At 46.7% G+C, this 18,880-nt stretch overlaps 2 protein-coding genes across 2 annotated transcripts in view; both read left to right on the top strand.

Annotated features, from left to right (window-relative positions):
- The window catches only part of LOC106572564 (interleukin-11 receptor subunit alpha), a 60,470-nt gene extending 52,110 nt beyond the window's left edge, over positions 1 to 8,360 (top strand). Inside the window, exons 8-12 of the mRNA XM_014146861.2 lie at positions 1,331 to 1,475; positions 1,740 to 1,808; positions 4,059 to 4,158; positions 4,254 to 4,332; positions 6,252 to 8,360. Of these exons, the coding sequence (XP_014002336.1) occupies positions 1,331 to 1,475; positions 1,740 to 1,808; positions 4,059 to 4,158; positions 4,254 to 4,332; positions 6,252 to 6,452 (594 nt within the window). The 3' untranslated portion in view covers positions 6,453 to 8,360. The remainder of the gene's footprint in view (positions 1 to 1,330; positions 1,476 to 1,739; positions 1,809 to 4,058; positions 4,159 to 4,253; positions 4,333 to 6,251) is intronic.
- Positions 8,361 to 17,347: 8,987 nt separating this feature from the next.
- LOC106572519 (octapeptide-repeat protein T2-like) lies at positions 17,348 to 17,890 on the top strand. Its single transcript, XM_014146757.1, has one exon. The coding sequence runs from the start codon at positions 17,348 to 17,350 to the stop codon at positions 17,888 to 17,890; it is 543 nt and encodes a 180-aa protein (XP_014002232.1).
- The last annotated feature ends 990 nt before the right edge of the window (positions 17,891 to 18,880 follow it).

The raw sequence follows: 18,880 nt of genomic DNA, 5'->3' as shown, positions 1-18,880 counted from the left end.
TTATATTAGTTCCTATACTATCCTACCCACTAATTACATTATATTAGTTCCTATACTATCCTACCCACTAACTACATTATATTAGTTCCTATACTATCCTACCCACTAACTACATTATATTAGTTCCTATACTATCCTACCCACTAATTACATTATATTAGTTCCTATACTATCCTACCCACTAACTACATTATATTAGTTCCTATACTATCCTACCCACTAACTACATTATATTAGTTCCTATACTATCCTACCCACTAATTACATTATATTAGTTCCTATACTATCCTACCCACTAACTACATTATATTAGTTCCTATACTATCCTACCCACTAATTACATTACATTAGTTCCTATACTATCCTACCCACTAATTACATTATATTAGTTCCTATACTATCCTACCCACTAACTACATTACATTAGTTCCTATACTATCCTACCCACTAACTACATTATATTAGTTCCTATACTATCCTACCCACTAACTACATTATATTAGTTCCTATACTATCCTACCCACTAATTACATTACATTAGTTCCTATACTATCCTACCCACTAACTACATTATATTAGTTCCTATACTATCCTACCCACTAACTACATTATATTAGTTCCTATACTATCCTACCCACTAACTACATTATATGATTTAATACAAACTGAATTTTGGTCTACAGTCAGTCCTCCTCTCTGACTGTGTTGTGGTCTACAGTCAGTCCTCCTCTCTGACTGTGTTGTGGTCTACAGTCAGTCCTCTCTGACTGTGTTGTGGTCTACAGTCAGTCCTCTCTGACTGTGTTGTGGTCTACAGTCAGTCCTCCTCTCTGACTGTGTTGTGGTCTGCAGTCAGTCCTCTCTGACTGTGTTGTGGTCTACAGTCAGTCCTCCTCTCTGACTGTGTTGTGGTCTACAGTCAGTCCTCCTCTCTGACTGTGTTGTGGTCTACAGTCAGTCCTCCTCTCTGACTGTGTTGTGGTCTACAGTCAGTCCTATCTGACTGTGTTGTGGTCTACAGTCAGTCCTCTCTGACTGTGTTGTGGTCTACAGTCAGTCCTCCTATCTGACTGTGTTGTGGTCTACAGTCAGTCCTCCTCTCTGACTGTGTTGTGGTCTGCAGTCAGTCCTATCTGACTGTGTTGTGGTCTACAGTCAGTCCTCTCTGACTGTGTTGTGGTCTACAGTCAGTCCTCTCTGACTGTGTTGTGGTCTACAGTCAGTCCTCCTATCTGACTGTGTTTGATCTACACTCAGTCCTTTACTCTCTCTATCTTCTGAGTGTAGACCTCTCTCACTTTATCTACCTTCATCCATCTTTCCCCCCCAGGTGGAGTCTAAGGCCAGTGCCCTGCTAATAACCGACGCCCTAGCAGGTCACGCCCACCAGCTGCAGGTGAGAGCCCAGGACGAGATCAACCCAGACAGCCGGTGGAGTGAGTGGAGTCCCCTGCTGCAGACCTGGCCGTGGAGCGGTGAGAATACTACTGCATACTACACACTAGTACATCATACTACACACTAGTACATCATACTACACACTAGTACATCATACTACACACTGTTCCAAATGGCCCTCTATTCCCTATATACTGCAGTGTAAACGGTCTACAACTGGACCTTTATTAGACCCCAGAACAGTGTTTGAATAGACTTTAGTTTCTCCGTGGTGTTACACGGTTACCTGGTCAGCGGTGATATTTGTGAAAGACAGCAGCATTATGTGTTGAATCCCACAGGTTGCACAGCAGATCCAACTGAACAAACCGGCCCTGTAGATGCAGAGCTCTCTACAGCCAAGTCAGAGAGTAAGTCGCTTTTTCTAAGCCAGAACAAAACATATCTTCTGTTTCTGTATACATCAGTCTCTGTATACATCAGTCTCTGTATACATCAGTCTCTGTATACATCAGTCTCTGTATACATCAGTCTCGGTATACATCAGTCTCTGTATACATCAGCCTCTGTATACATCAGTCTCTGTATACATCAGTCTCTGTATACATCAGTCTCTGTATACATCAGTTTCTGTATACATCAGTCTCTGTATACATCAGCCTCTGTATACATCAGCCTCTGTATACATCAGTCTCTGTATACATCAGTCTCTGTATACATCAGTTTCTGTATACATCAGTCTCTGTATACATCAGTCTCTGTATACATCAGTCTCTGTATACATCAGCCTCTGTATACATCAGCCTCTGTATACATCAGTCTCTGTATACATCAGCCTCTGTATACATCAGTCTCTGTATACATCAGTCTCTGTATACATCAGTCTCTGTATACATCAGTCTCTATATTTTTACATTTACATTTTAGTCATTTAGCAGACGCTCTTATCCAGAGCGACTTACAGTAGTGAATACATACATTTCACACATTTGATTTTCATTTCACGCATTTTTGTACTGGCCCCCCGTGGGAATCGAACCCACAACCCTGGCGTTGCAAACACCATGCTCTACCAACTGAGCCACAGGGACATCAGTCTCTGCATATATCAGTCTCTATATACACTACCGTTCAAAAGTTTAGGGTCACTTAGAAATGTCCTTGTTTTTGAAAGAAAAGCACATTTTTTGTCCGTTAAAATAACATAAAATTGATCAGAAATACAGTGTAGACATTGTTAATGTTGTAAATGACAATTGTGGCTGGAAACAGCTGTTTTTAATGGAATATCTACATAGGCCCATTATCAGCAACCATCACTCCTGTGTTCCAATGGCACGTTGTGTTAGCTAATCCAAGTTTATCATTTTAAAATGCTAATTGATCATTAGAAAACCCTTTTGCAATTATGTTAGCACAGCTGAAAACTGTTGTTCTGATTAAAGAAGCAATAAAACTGGCCTTCTTTAGACTAGTTGAGTATCTGGAGCATCAGCATTTGTGGGTTTGATTACAGGCTCAAAATGGCCAGAAACAAATAACTTTCTTCTGGAACTCGTCAGTCTATTCTTGTTCTGAGAAATGAAGGCAATTCCATGCGAGAAATTGCTAAGAAACTGAAGATCTCGTACAACGCTGTGTACTACTCCCTTCGAAGAACAGCGCAAACTGGCTCTAACCAGAATAGAAAGAGGAGTGGGAGGCCCCGGTGCACAACTGAACAAGAGGACAAGTACATTAGAGTGTCTAGTTTGAGAAACAGACACCTCACAAGTCCTCTACTGGCAGCTTCATTAAATAGTGCCCGCAAAACACCAGTCTCAACGTTAATAGTGAAGAGGAGAGCGACTCCGGGATGCTGGCCTTCTAGGCAGAGTTCCTCTGTCCAGTGTCTGTGTTCTTTTGCCCATCTTAATCTTTTCTTTTTATTGGCCAGTCTGAGATATGGCTTTTTCTCTGCAACTCTGCCTAGAAGGCCAGCATCCCGGAGTCGCCTCTTCACTGTTGACGTTGAGACTGGTGTTTTGCGGGTACTATTTAATGAAGCTGCCAGTTGAGGACTTGTGAGGCATCTGTTCTCTCTCTTCTGTTCTCTCTCTCTCCTGATCTCTCTCTCTCCTGTTCTGTCTTCTGTTCTCTCTCTCTCCTCATCTCTCTCTTCTGTTCTCTCTCTCTCCTCATCTCTCTCTCCTGTTCTCTCTCTCCTGTTCTCTCTCTCCTCATCTCTCTCTCCTGTTCTGTCTTCTGTTCTCTCTCTCTCCTGATCTCTCTCTCTCCTGTTCTGTCTTCTGTTCTCTCTCTCCTGATCTCTCTCTTCTGTTCTCTCTCTCTCCTCATCTCTCTCTCCTCATCTCTCTCTCCTGTTCTCTCTCTCCTCATCTCTCTCTCCTCATCTCTCTCTCCTGATCTCTCTCTCCTGTTCTCTCTCTCCTCATCTCTCTCTCCTGTTCTCTCTCTCCTCATCTCTCTCTCCTCATCTCTCTCTCCTCATCTCTCTCTCCTGTTCTCTCTCTCCTCATCTCTCTCTCCTGTTCTCTCTCTCCTGTTCTCTCTCTCCTCATCTCTCTCTCCTGTTCTCTCTCTCCTGTTCTCTCTCTCCTCATCTCTCTCTCCTGTTCTCTCTCTCCTGTTCTCTCTCTCCTCATCTCTCGCTCCTCTAGATTCGGAGGATGATGGTGGTAGTCTGGGAGTGGTGATATTTCTGTCCCTGTTTGCTGTCATCATCATAGCCCTGTTGTCCTCTCTATTTGTCCTCATGTGGTGAGATATGTCCTCCTGTGTGTCTAAATCAGTTTACTATGTTCTCTGATTGAACAATTCCTTCATGTTGAAATATCTTTATGTTTGTTGTCTAGGGTGAGGCAATGGAGGCGGGACAATGTGACACGACAGGAACTGACCTCAATGTTGAAGATGAAGTCCTGCATATCTGAAGTGAGTCAGACCCTATCAATGTCACTACATGTTGTTACAGACCCTCTCTACTCTACGGCTGCTGTAGAGCCCTGCTGTAGAGTCCTGCTGTAGAGCTCTGCTCTGCTGTAAGCCCTGCTGTAGAGCCCTGCTATAGAGCCCTGCTGTAGAGCCCTGCTGTAGAGCTCTGCTCTGCTGTAGAGTCCTGCTGTAGAGTCCTGCTGTAGAGTCCTGCTGTAGAGCTCTGCTCTGCTGTAAGCCCTGCTGTAGAGCCCTGCTATAGAGCCCTGCTGTAGAGCCCTGCTGTAGAGCTCTGCTCTGCTGTAAGCCCTGCTGTAGAGCCCTGCTATAGAGCCCTGCTGTAGAGCCCTGCTATAGAGCTCTGCTCTACTGTAGAGTCCTGCTGTAGAGTCCTGCTGTAGAGCCCTGCTGTAGAGTCCTGCTGTAGAGCCCTGCTCTGCTGTAGAGTCCTGCTGTAGAGCCCTGCTGTAGAGTCCTGCTGTAGAGCCCTGCTCTGCTGTAGAGCCCTGCTGTAGAGCTCTGCTCTGCTGTAGAGTCCTGCTGTAGAGTCCTGCTGTAGAGCCCTGCTGTAGAGTCCTGCTGTAGAGCCCTGCTCTGCTGTAGAGTCCTGCTGTAGAGCCCTGCTGTAGAGCCCTGTTGTAGAGTCCTGCTGTAGAGCCCTGCTCTGCTGTAGAGACCTGCTGTAGAGCCCTGCTGTAGAGTCCTGCTGTAGAGCCTTGCTCTGCTGTAGAGTCCTGCTGTAGAGCCCTGCTGTAGAGCCCTGCTGTAGAGCCCTGCTGCAGAGCCCTGCTGCAGAGCCCTGCTGTAGAGCCCTGCTGTAGAGCCCTGCTGTAGAGTCCTGCCTTGCTGTAGAGCCCTGCTGTAGAGTCCTGCCCTGCTGTAGAGCCCTGCTGTAGAGCCCTGCTGTAGAGCCCTGCTGTAGTGTAATATGGCTCTGTACTGAAGTGGTATTCTACTGTAGCGTTCTACAACTGAGTTATCCTGCTGGCAGGACAGGTTCGTTAGCCTGGATAATGCTGCATAATGTCTAGGTGGTTCTAGATCAGGACAGGTTTATTAGCCTGGATAATGCTGGATAATGTCTAGGTGGTTCTAGATCAGGACAGGTTTATTAGCCTGGATAATGTCTAGGTGGTTCCAGAGCAGGACATCCTCTGGGGCTGGGTGTGGTGGTTGGGGTTAGGGGAATGTTGGTAAGGGGAATGTTGTCTCTGGCTGAAATAGTGAAACAGTAGGAGTTGAGTTTTCCTGTGCAGTAGGGACCGTTGTCCTGCTCCAATGTGCTGCACAGTAATACAGAACCAGCACTGAGTGGCCTACAGCAGGGATCATCATCTATACTCAACAACAATATAAAGGCAACATGTAAAGTGTTGGTTTCATGAGCTGAAATAAAAGATCCCAGAAAGGTGCAGTTTTGTCACACAACACAATGCCACAGATCTTGAGGGAGCGTGCAGTTGGTATGCTGACTGCAGGAATGTCCACCAGAGCTGTTACTATGAACCAGTAACTCTGTGGTATAACTTTTACTACAACCCTGAGCAGCCATTGTTTTGACTATAACCTTAACTATGTTTCTATCTGTGTATATGGTTTTGACTATAACCTTAACTATGATGTGATTTCTGTTGTTCCTCTTTTCTTTCTCTTGTCCTCTTCTCTCCTCCTTTCTCCTCCTCTCTCTCTCCTCCTCTCTTTCCTCCTCTCCTCTCTCCTCCTCTCTCCTCCTCTCTTCTCTCCTCCTCCTCTCTCTTCTTCCCTCCCCCTCCTCCTTCCTCTCCTGTTCTCTACAACTTCCCTCCCCCTCCTCCCCCTCCTCATCCTCTCTCTTCTTCCCTCCCCCTCCTCCTTCCTCTCCTGTTCTCTACAACTTCCCTCCCCCTCCCCCTCCTCCTCCTCCTCCCTTCTCTCCTCAGCCTAGGTTGGCCCATCCTCTCAGCCCTTATAGGGCCCCTCCTCTCCACCAGGCCATACCTCCACTAGCTGTCTGCAGCGTCCACAACACACTACCCACAACCTCCCAGGAGTCTCACCACCCTGCCAACAACCCATCTGGAGTGAGTGCTTGGCCTGGTCGCTGCCTGCCGACAGACAGACATGATGGACCGACTGACTGACTCCTCCCACTGGAGTTGAACCTCTTCTGATTGGTTGTGGGCCTCAGTGACAGTACAGCACCAGTAAACATGAAGTCAAAGGAAGGAGAGATTAGTATCTGTCTGTCTCCTCCTCTGACTGACTGAACAAGGTTCACATTGTTTTCCCTGACGATGGTCCTTTATTCATTTCACTCATATTGTGACTATTGGAATGCTGAAGGAGGAGGAGAAGAAGAAACAGTTTGCCAATTTGATAAAGCAAAAAGCATTACTGATATATAGACCGGTTGGCAATATAGACAGGTTATAAACAGGTTATAAACAGGTTATAGAGAAGTTATAGACCGGTTGGCAATATAGACAGGTTATAAACAGGTTATAAACAGGTTATAGACAGGTTATGGAGAAGTTATAGACCGGTTGGCAATATAGACAGGTTATAAACAGGTTATAAACAGGTTATAGACAGGTTATGGAGAAGTTATAGACCGGTTGGCAATATAGACAGGTTATAAACAGGTTATAGACAGGTTATAGACAGGTTATGGAGAAGTTATAGACCGGTTGGCAATATAGACAGGTTATAAACAGGTTATAAACAGGTTATAGACAGGTTATGGAGAAGTTATAGACCGGTTGGCAATATAGACAGGTTATAAACAGGTTATAAACAGGTTATAGACAGGTTATGGAGAAGTTATAGACCGGTTGGCAATATAGACAGGTTATAAACAGGTTATAAAGAGGTTATAGACAGGTTATGGAGAAGTTATAGACCGGTTGGCAATATAGAGAGGTTATAAACAGGTTATAAAGAGGTTATAGACAGGTTATGGAGAAGTTATAGACCGGTTGGCAATATAGACAGGTTATAAACAGGTTATAAAGAGGTTATAGACAGGTTATGGAGACGTTATAGACCGGTTGGCAATATAGACAGGTTATAAACAGGTTATAAAGAGGTTATAGACAGGTTATGGAGAAGTTATAGACCGGTTGGCAATATAGACAGGTTATAAACAGGTTATAGACAGGTTATAGACAGGTTATTGAGAAGTTATAGACCGGTCGGCATTATAGACAGGTTATAAACAGGTTATAAAGAGGTTATAAACGTTATTTAGAGGTTATAGACAGGTTGTCATTCTCTTGACTTCAGCAGAAGAAGAGAAGGAACACTCAGCAAGGCCGCTGCTATTGGCCAACGGATGAGAAAGAGGAGTCCTGTCATTTCCATGCTGACCAGTCACAGACAGTGTCAGGATGATGTCATAACTTAATGTGGGTAGCTTGAGGTTACATTGGTCTGGGAACAGTTATCTTCTCCCCCCGACCCCCACCAGAAGTGACGTGGTTGCCCCACCTGGAGCAAGAAGACCTGATGGAGTAACTGTCATAATCACCCATTTATGAGAGGTCTCTACCACTTATAACCAGCATGACATCAGTTGTCCTCCGTCCCATCAACATCACACAGCGTTAATTCTGCTCTAAAGGACAGCGAAGTCATTTCCCAGTTCTTTACATCGCTGTGTAGTCATGGGAAACACAAGGTGCCTTTACACAAAGTTAAAGCCTCGCTGGGTGTCTTTGAGGTTCTCTCGAGCTAGTAGCGATGCATGGATCCTATTGAAGCTTCTTCTGTGTTCTATCTCTAACCAGCAGAACTAAATGTAGTTCATAATTATATTCTGGTATTTTTAGAGGTTGTTCCACTGCACAGATCCCCAGTCATTGATATGAAGCTCTTAATGCAGCAGATGGCCCAGGGTGTCCCCCTACATCCTACATGGACACCCTGGGCCCTGTATACTGTGAGCTCTGAAAGAATTGGGACAGTGACATTTTTTACTGTTGGATGCATTTGTTATTTGTTTTGGTTGTGTTTTAGATCATTTACCCAATAATAATGAATGGTAAATCATGTATTGTGTCATTTTGGAGTCACCTTTATTCTAAATAAGGATATAATGTTTCTAGACACTTCTACATGCATGTGGATTCTGCTATGAGGACAGATAGTCCTGAATACCTCACCGTTTTTTTAATTGTGAGAGAATGTCTATCCAGGATGTTCTCAGAGGTAGTCAACAGTTACCACCACCCACACCCTGCTACAGCTCCAACACCCTGCTACAGCTCCACCACCCTCCTACAGCTCCAACACCCACACCCTGCTACAGCTCCAACACCCTGCTACAGCTCCACCACCCTGCTACAGCTCCACCACCCACACCCTGCTACAGCTCCAACACCCTGCTACAGCTCCAACACCCTGCTACAGCTCCACCACCCTCCTACAGCTCCATCACCCTGCTACAGCTCCACCACCCACCTACAGCTCCATCACCCTGCTACAGCTCCAACACCCTGCTACAGCTCCATCACCCTCCTACAGTTCCATCACCCTCCTACAACTCCATCACCCTCCTACAGCTCCATCACCCTCCTACAGCTCCATCACCCTCCTACAGCTCCAACACCCTGCTACAACTCCAACACCCTGCTAAGCTCCAACACCCTGCTAAGCTCCAAAACCCTGCTACAGCTCCAACACCCTGCTACAGCTCCATCACCCTCCTACAGTTCCATCACCCTCCTACAGCTCCATCACCCTCCTACAGCTCCATCACCCTCCTACAGCTCCAGCACCCTGCTACAGCTCCATCACCCTGCTACAGCTCCATCACCCTCCTACAGTTCCATCACCCTCCTACAGCTCCATCACCCTCCTACAGCTCCATCACCCTCCTACAGCTCCAACACCCTGCTACAACTCCAACACCCTGCTAAGCTCCAACACCCTGCTAAGCTCCAAAACCCTGCTACAGCTCCAACACCCTGCTACAGCCCCAACACCCTGCTACAGCTCCAACACCCTCCTACAGTTCCATCACCCTGCTACAGTTCCATCACCCTGCTACAGCTCCATCACCCTGCTACTGCTCCATCACCCTGCTACAGCTCCAACACCCACTCCCTGCTACAGCTCCATCACCCTGCTACAGCTCCATCATCCTGCTACAGCTCCATCAACCTGCTACAGCTCCAACACCCTGCTACAGCTCCAACACCCTGCTACAGCTCCAACACACTGCTGCAGCTCCAACACCCTGCTACAGCTCCATCACCCTGCTACAACTCCAACACCCTGCTAAGCTCCAACACCCTGCTAAGCTCCAAAACCCTGCTACAGCTCCAACACCCTGCTACAGCTCCAACACCCTGCTACAGCCCCAACACCCTGCTACAGCTCCAACACCCTCCTACAGTTCCATCACCCTGCTACAGTTCCATCACCCTGCTACAGCTCCATCACCCTGCTACTGCTCCATCACCCTGCTACAGCTCCAACACCCACTCCCTGCTACAGCTCCATCACCCTGCTACAGCTCCATCATCCTGCTACAGCTCCATCAACCTGCTACAGCTCCAACACCCTGCTACAGCTCCAACACCCTGCTACAGCTCCAACACACTGCTGCAGCTCCAACACCCTGCTACAGCTCCATCACCCTGCTACAGCTCCAACACCCTGCTACAGCTCCAACACCCTGCTACAGCTCCAACACACTGCTGCAGCTCCATCACCCTGCTACAGCTCCATCACCCTGCTACAGCTACATCACCCTGCTACAGCTCCATCACCCTGCTGCTGCTCCATCACCCTGCTACAGCTCCATCACCCTGCTACAGCTCCATCACCCTGCTGCAGCTCCATCACCCTGCTACAGCTCCATCACCCTGCTACAGCTCCAACACCCTGCTACAACTCCAACACCCTGCTACAGCTCCATCACCCTGCTACAGCTCCATCACCCTGCTACAGCTCCAACACCCTGCTACAGCCCCAACACCCTGCTACAGCTCCAACACCCTGCTACAGCTCCATCACCCTGCTACAGCCCCAACACACTGCTACAGCTCCAACACACTGCTACAGCCCCACCACCCTGCTATAGCTCCATCACCCTGTTACAGCTCCAACACCCTGCTACAGCTCCAACACCCTGCTACAGCTCCATCACCCTGCTACAGCTCCAACACCCTGCTAAAGCTCCAACTCCCTGCTACAGCTCCAACACACACACCCTGCTACAGCTCCACCACCCTGCTACAGCTCCAACACATTGCTACAACTCCATCACCCTGCTACAGCTCCAACACCCTGCTACAGCTCCATCACCCTGCTACAGCTCCATCACCCTGCTACAGCTCCAACACCCTGCTACAGCTCCATCACCCTGCTACAGCTCCATCACCCTGCTACAGCTCCATCACCCTGCTACAGCTCCAACACCCTGCTAAAGCTCCAACTCCCTGCTACAGCTCCAACACACACACACTGCTACAGCTCCACCACCCTGCTACAGCTCCAACACATTGCTACAACTCCATCACCCTGCTACAGCTCCAACACCCTGCTACAGCTCCATCACCCTGCTACAGCTCCATCACCCTGCTACAGCTCCAACACACTGCTACAGCTCCATCACCCTGCTACAGCTCCATCACCCTGCTACAGCTCCAACACACACACCCTGCTACAGCTCCATCACCCTGCTACAGCTCCATCACCCTGCTACAGCTCCAACACCCTGCTACAGCTCCAACACTCTGCTACAGCTCCATCACCCTGCTACAGCTCATCACCCTCCTACAGCTCCGTCACCCTGCTACAGCTCCATCACCCTGCTACAGCTCCATCACCCTGCTACAGCTCCAACACCCTGCTAAGCTCCAACACCCTGTTAAGCTCCAACACCCTGCTACAGCTCCACCACCCTGCTACAGCTCCAACACCCTGCTACAGCTCCAACACCCACACCCTGCTACAGCTCCATCACCCTGCTACAGCTCCAACACCCTGCTACAGCCCCCCTAAGACAATCTCTTAGAGGATAGCCTGCTAATAGCCTGCTATTCCTTACACATGGCAAATTCATGCATCATGCTTGTCCTTACACATGGCAAATTCATTCATCCTGCTATTCCTTACACATGGCAAATTCATTCATCCTGCTATTCCTTACACATGGCAAATTCATTCATCCTGCTATTCCTTACACATGGCAAATTCATTCATCCTGCTATTCCTTACACATGGCAAATTCATTCATCCTGCTATTCCTTACACATGGCAAATTCATTCATCCTGCTATTCCTTACACATGGCAAATTCATTCATCCTACTATTCCTTACACATGGCAAATTCATTCATCCTGCTATTCCTTACACATGGCAAATTCATTTATCCTGCTATTCCTTACACATGGCAAATTCATTCATCCTGCTTGTCCTTACACATGGCAAATTCATTCATACTGCTTGTCCTTACACATGGCAAATGCATTCAACTTGACTCATTGACGCCACCTGCAGGTCATGGCTGCAGCACTTCCCTCATCAACAACAGATTATGTGAAAGACAGAAACTACTAGAAGTTAAATGTCATGATCACAAAATATGAACCTATTAAAGGAATGTTTAAAAAAGTGTCACTCTAAAACTAATCATCCCTGGACTATATGGATTTAAACAGATCTCAACACAACAACAGCCCTAACAGGCCCAATCATGCACCTGGACTTCCCCACACCTCAGGCTTTCCTAAAAACATATCATGTTAATACGTCATGGCCTAATGTACTACACCATCACTTAATATCAGGCAGCATCAGGAGGCTTCATCCAATAAGAAACACTTATCACGTACATTTACATTGACATTTAAGTCATTTAGCAGACGCTCTTATCCAGAGCGTCTGGTGCAAATTGGTGCATTCACCTTATAATATCCAGTGGAACAACCACTTTACAATAGTGCATCTAAATCTTTTAAGGGGGGGGTTAGAAGGATTACTTTATCCTATCCCAGGTATTCCTTAAAGAGGTGGGGTTTCAGGTGTCTCCGGAAGGTAGTGATTGACTCCGCTGTCCTGGCGTCGTGAGGGAGCTTGTTCCACCATTGGGGTGCCAGAGCAGCGAAGAGTTTTGACTGGGCTGAGCGGGAACTGTGCTTCCTCAGAGGTAGGGAGGCGAGCAGGCCAGAGGTGGATGAACGCAGTGCCCTTGTTTGGGTGTAGGGCCTGATCAGAGCCTGAAGGTACGGAGGTGCCGTTCCCCTCAGCTCCGTAGGCAAGCACCATGGTCTTGTAGCGGATGCGAGCTTCGACTGGAAGCCAGTGGAGAGAGCGGAGGAGCGGGGTGACGTGAGAGAACTTGGGAAGGTTGAACACCAGACGGGCTGCGGCGTTCTGGATGAGTTGTAGGGGTTTAATGGCACAGGCAGGGAGCCCAGCCAACAACGAGTTGCAGTAATCCAGACGGGAGATGACAAGTGCCTGGATTAGGACCTGCGCCGCTTCCTGTGTGAGGCAGGGTCGTACTCTGCGAATGTTGTAGAGCATGAACCTACAAGGATCGGGTCACCGCCTTGATGTTAGTGGAGAACGACAGGGTGTTGTCCAGGGTCACGCTGAGGCTCTTAGCACTCTGGGAGGAGGACACAAGGGAGTTGTCAACCGTGATGGCGAGATCATGGAACGGGCAGTCCTTCCCCGGGAGGAAGAGCAGCTCCGTCTTGCCGAGGTTCAGCTTGAGGTGGTGATCCGTCACCACGTACTGCTCTGTTCCCTAGGACCTTCAGCTTCATAACGTACTGCTCTGTTCCCTGGGACCTTCAGCTTCATAATGTACTGCTCTGTTCCCTGGGACCTTCAGCTTCATAATGTACTGCTCTGTTCCCTGGGACCTTCAGCTTCATAACGTACTGCTCTGTTCCCTGGGACCTTCAGCTTCATAATGTACTGCTCTGTTCCCTGGGACCTTCAGCTTCATAACGTACTGCTCTGTTCCCTGGGACCTTCAGCTTCATAATGTACTGCTCTGTTCCCTGGGACCTTCAGCTTCATAACGTACTGCTCTGTTCCCTGGGACCTTCAGCTTCATAATGTACTGCTCTGTTCCCTAGGACCTTCAGCTTCATAACGTACTGCTCTGTTCCCTGGGACCTTCAGCTTCATAATGTACTGCTCTGTTCCCTGGGACCTTCAGCTTCATAACGTACTGCTCTGTTCCCTGGGACCTTCAGCTTCATAATGTACTGCTCTGTTCCCTGGGACCTTCAGCTTCATAATGTACTGCTCTGTTCCCTGGGACCTTCAGCTTCATAATGTACTGCTCTGTTCCCTAGGACCTTCAGCTTAATAACGTACTGCTCTGTTCCCTGGGACCTTCAGCTTCATACATAATGAGTGGAGAGCAGTGGAAGGAGAGGGAGGGGGAGGGAGAGGGAGGGAGGAGGGAGGGAGGAGGGAGGGAGAGGGAGGGGGGGAGAGGGAGGGAGGAGGTAGAGGGAGGGGGAGATGGAGGGAGGAGGGAGGGGGAGGGAGGGAGGAGGAGGCAGTTCAGTAGGGAGGCGGTGGAGGAGAAGTAAAAGAAGTCATCACTCCCATGGTGTGAAGGAGATGAGTGAGGCTGAGGCATTGTGGGATGGAAAAGTCTAAACGGGATCCTTGGGAAGTCCATGCTGGCGTTGCGAACACCATGCTCTACCAACTGAGCCACATACTGAATTCCTTTTGACCAGAGCCTATAGGCCCTTGATGACTACCAGAATCACCTTTAATTACCGAGTACATTTACACACACCAGGAATTTGACCTGGTGAAGTGGCGCCGACATTGTCTGACAAACAGAATATTCATGTCAAAAGTAATGCACCTTTAATTAAGTCAAAAAGTAATGCACCTTTAATTAAGTAAAACAGTAATGCACCTTTAATTAAGTAAAACAGTAATGCACCTTTAATTAAGTAAAAAAGTAATGCACCTTTAATTAAGTAAAACAGTAATGCACCTTTAATTAAGTAAAACAGTAATGCACCTTTAATTAAGTAAAACAGTAATGCACCTTTAATTAAGTAAAACAGTAATGCACCTTTAATTAAGTAAAACAGTAATGCACCTTTAATTAAGTAAAACAGTAATGCACCTTTAATTAAGTAAAAAAGTAATGCACCTTTAATTAAGTAAAAAAGTAATGCACCTTTAATTAAGTAAAAAAGTAATGCACCTTTAATTAAGTAAAAAAGTAATGCACCTTTAATTAAGTAAAACAGTAATGCACCTTTAATTAAGTAAAAAAGTAATGCACCTTTAATTAAGTAAAACAGTAATGCACCTTTAATTAAGTAAAAAAGTAATGCACCTTTAATTAAGTAAAAAAGTAATGCACCTTTAATTAAGTAAAAAAGTAATGCACCTTTAATTAAGTAAAAAAGTAATGCACCTTTAATTAAGTAAAACAGTAATGCACGATAAAAGGGATGCGCCAATAGCGCCTTAATGCTGGAGCAAAATCAGTGGCGTGGGGTCAAATACATCAAACACATGGTTACCATTCCATTATTATGAGCTGTCCTCCCCTCAGCAGCCCCCTCTGATCAAGAGTGTCGGCCCTTCCTGTCCCTCAGACGTCGATGGCGATGCCGTGCTTGGTGGAGATCACGTCTCTAGTTCCATTCAGGTACATGAGCACAGAGCACAGGTGTGGCAGGGTGGCTGTGATGCTCGCATACAGCCAATAGGAAATGGGGGGCCATGTTGCCGAATGGACAACACCCACAGGCCATGGCGAACCCCGTCTCTGATGTGGTGTGAGGCCAGGGAGATAAACAGCAGCCAGGGTAGAGAGCACCATGAGTCCTTTAGCCTACCCAGCCACAGCACCAGCCTCAGGGAGAAGCAGAGGACAGGGATTAGAGAGGAGCAGTGGAGAGGTGGCAGTGGGGCAGGCTGGTGGCTGCCTGGAGGAGGTGAAGGAGGAGGAGGAGAGGAGAGAGATTAGACAATAGAGGTACCAATAGCAGAAAAAATAAAAAGGTTATTGATTGAAGATTTCAGAGACATGAAACGTGTCTGTCTATGATAAAAAAGCTATTGATTGAAGTCCCCCGTGTGGCTCAGTTGGTAGAGCATGGTGTTTGCAACGCCAGGGTTGTGGGTTCGATTCCCACGGGGGACCAGTACGGAGAAGAAGAAAAAAAAAGTATGAAATGTATGCATTCACTACAGTAAATCGCTCTGGATAAGAGCATCTGCTAAATGATTAAAATGTAAATATCAGAGACATGAACCTTGTCAGTCTATGATAAAATGTTATTGGTTGAACTATACATACAGTACAGGTCAAAAGTTTGGACACCTACTCATTCAAGGGTTTTTCTTTTTTTTTTACTATTTTCTACATTGTAGAATAATAGTGAAGACATCAAAACTATGAAATAACACATATGGAATCATGTAGTAACCAAAAAAGTGTTAAACAAATCAAAATATATTTTAGATTCTTCAAAGTAGCCACCCTTTGCCTTGGTGACAGCTTTGCACACTCTTGGCATTCTCTCAACCAGCTTCACCTGGAATACTTTTCCAACCGTCTTGAAGGAGTTCCCACATATGCTGAGCACTTGTTAGCTGCTTTTCCTTCACTCTGCGGTCCAACTCATCCCAAACCATCTCAATTGGGTTGACGTCGGGTGATTGTGGAGGCCAGGTCATCTGATGCAGCACTCCATCACTCTACTTCTTGGTCAAATAGCCCTTACACAGCTTGGAGGTGTGTTGGGTCATTGTCCTGTTAAAAAACAAATGACAGCCCCACTAAGCGCAAACCAGATGGGATGGCGTATCGCTGCAGAATGCTGTGGTAGCCATGCTGGTTAAGTGTGCCTTGAATTCTAAATAAATCACTGACAGTGTCACCAGCAAAGCACCCCCACACCATCACACCTCCTCCTCCATGCTTCACGGTGGGAACCACACATGCGGAGATCATCCTTTTACCTACTCTGCGTCTCACAAAGACACGGCGGTTGGAACCAAAAATCTCAAATTTGGACTCATCAGACCAAAGGACAGATTTCCACCGGTCTAATGTCCATTGCTCGTGTTTCTTGGCCCAAGCAAGTCTCTTCTTATTGGTGTCCTTTAGTAGTGGTTACTTTGCAGCAATTCGACCATGAAGGCCTGATTCACACAGTCTCCTCTGAACAGTTGATGTTGAGATGTGTCTGTTATTGAACTCTGTGAAGCATTTCTTTGGGCTGCAATTTCTGAGGCTGGTAACTCTAATCAACCTATCCTCAACAGCAGAGGTAACTCTGGGTCTTCCTTTCCTGTGGCGGTCCTCATGAGAGCCAGTTTCATCATAGCACTTGATGGTTTTTGCGACTGCACTTGAAGAAACTTTAAAAGTTCTTTACATTTTCCGGATTGACTGTCCTTCATCTTAAAATTTCTCTTTGCTTATTTGAGCTGTTCTTGCCATAATATGGACTTGGTCTTTTACTAAATAGGGCTATCTTCTGTATACCACCCCTACCTTGTCACAACACAACTGATTTGCTCAAATGCATTATGAAGGAAATCAATTCCACAAACTAACTTCTAAGAAGGCACACCTGTTAATTGTAATGCATTTCAGTGACTACCTCATGAAGCTGGTTGAGAGAATGCCTTGAGTGTGCAAAGCTGTCATCAAGACAAAGAGTGGCTACTTTGAAGAATCTCAAATGTAAAATATGTTGATTAGTTTAACACTTTTTTGGTTACTAAATAATTCCATATGTGTTATTTCATAGTTTTGATATCTTCACAATGTATAAAATATTAAAAATAAAGAAAAACCCTGGAATGAGTAGCTGTGTCTAAACTTTTGACTGGTTCTGTATGTCGTTAAATAAGACCATACATCCCTCATTAACACTCCCTTACTTTGAGAGCCAGAGAGCCAGAGAGAGAGACAGAGAGACAGCCATATAGAAGTGGTCCAGGCCTAGAAGAGAGGCCAGTATCCCTGCTAATATTAGACCGACTGGGCTGCCGACAGAGAAGCGGACAGACTGGGATGCCGACAGAGAAGCAGACAGACTGGGCTGCCGACAGAGAAGAGGACAGACTGGGATGCCGACAGAGAAGCAGACAGACTGGGCTGCCGACAGACAAGCGGACAGACTGGGCTGCCGACAGAGAAGCGGACAGACTGGGCTGCCGACAGAGAAGCAGACAGACTGGGCTGCCGACAGAGAAGAGGATCGACTGGGCTGCCGACAGAGAAGCAGACAGACTGGGCTGCCGACAGAGAAGCGGACAGACTGGGCTGCCGACAGAGAAGCGGACCGACTGGGCTGCCGACAGAGAAGCGGACAGACTGGGCTGCCGACAGAGAAGCGGACAGACTGGGCTGCCGACAGAGAAGCGGACAGACTGGGCTGCCGACAGAGAAGCGGACAGACTGGGCTGCCGACAGAGAAGCGGACAGACTGGGCTGCCGACAGAGAAGAGGACAGACTGGGCTGCCGACAGAGAAGCGGACAGACTGGGCTGCCGACAGAGAAGCGGACAGACTGGGCTGCCGACAGAGAAGCAGATAGACTTTTTTCCCCCCTGAATAACCAAAACATTCAGGAGATACAGGTTCTCAAAGAAGACCCATGTTGCATACTTCACCATACCATGAGACATCCAAAAGGTTGAGATCATTTAAAATCTTACAAATAGGATTGTCAAACTATTATATAGTTTCTTGAAGATTTAAAAAAATAAAATAATAATTATGACGTTTAACCTTTAACGTCAACTATCTAAAAACGAGTATATGAATATGTTGTAGCTTAGACCCTACTTTACATCATGTGAGGTTTTTGTGTTTTTGTGCCCTCTATCGGTTGAGACTCGGCATGCTCTTGAATGGGTGATTCTGCAACAACTACGGGCACTTCCATGTCCTCGCGTCAATTTTGGGGATTTTATAAAAAAAGAAAACAAATACTAATATTTGTATTTTAAGTTCACACTGGAATTACCCCATACTTTTTTAAACACTTTTCAGATGCATTTTATACCTCAATTTCAATATTTTGCCCTTGTCCCTGACCCAGACTTTTAAGTTTCTACTATGTTTTTCTATGAGAAAACATTAATAATTACACATGATATAATTTTACATTTACATTTTAGTCATTTAGCAGACGCTCTTATCCAGAGCGACTTACAAATTGGTGCATTCACCTATAATATCCAGTGGAACAACCACTTTACAATAGTGCATCTAAATCTTTTAAGGGGGGGGGTTAGAAGGATTACTTTATCCTATCCCAGGTATTCCTTGAAGAGGTGGGGTTTCAGGTGTCTCCGGAAGGTGGTGATTGACTCCGCTGTCCTGGCGTTGTGAGGGAGCTTGTTCCACCATTGGGGTGCCAGAGGAGCGAACAGTTTTGACTGGGCTGAGCGGGAACTGTGCTTCCTCAGAGGTAGGGAGGCGAGCAGGCCAGAGGTGGATGAACGGAGTGCCCTTGTTTGGGTGTAGGGCCTGATCAGAGCCTGAAGGTACGGAGGTGCCGTTCCCCTCACAGCTCCGTAGGCAAGCACCATGGTCTTG

Source organism: Salmo salar, chromosome ssa01 (assembly GCF_905237065.1).
Source record: "Salmo salar chromosome ssa01, Ssal_v3.1, whole genome shotgun sequence".
Lineage (NCBI taxonomy): Eukaryota > Metazoa > Chordata > Actinopteri > Salmoniformes > Salmonidae > Salmo > Salmo salar.
The sequence above is the reverse complement of the archived record's forward strand: the minus strand, read 5'-3'. Positions and strand labels throughout refer to the sequence as shown.

What these genes read in the sequence shown, in the direction of transcription:
- LOC106572519 (XM_014146757.1), top strand. Translation starts at nt 17,348, where the DNA reads ATGCCGACAGAGAAGCAGACAGACTGGGCTGCCGACAGAGAAGAGGAC.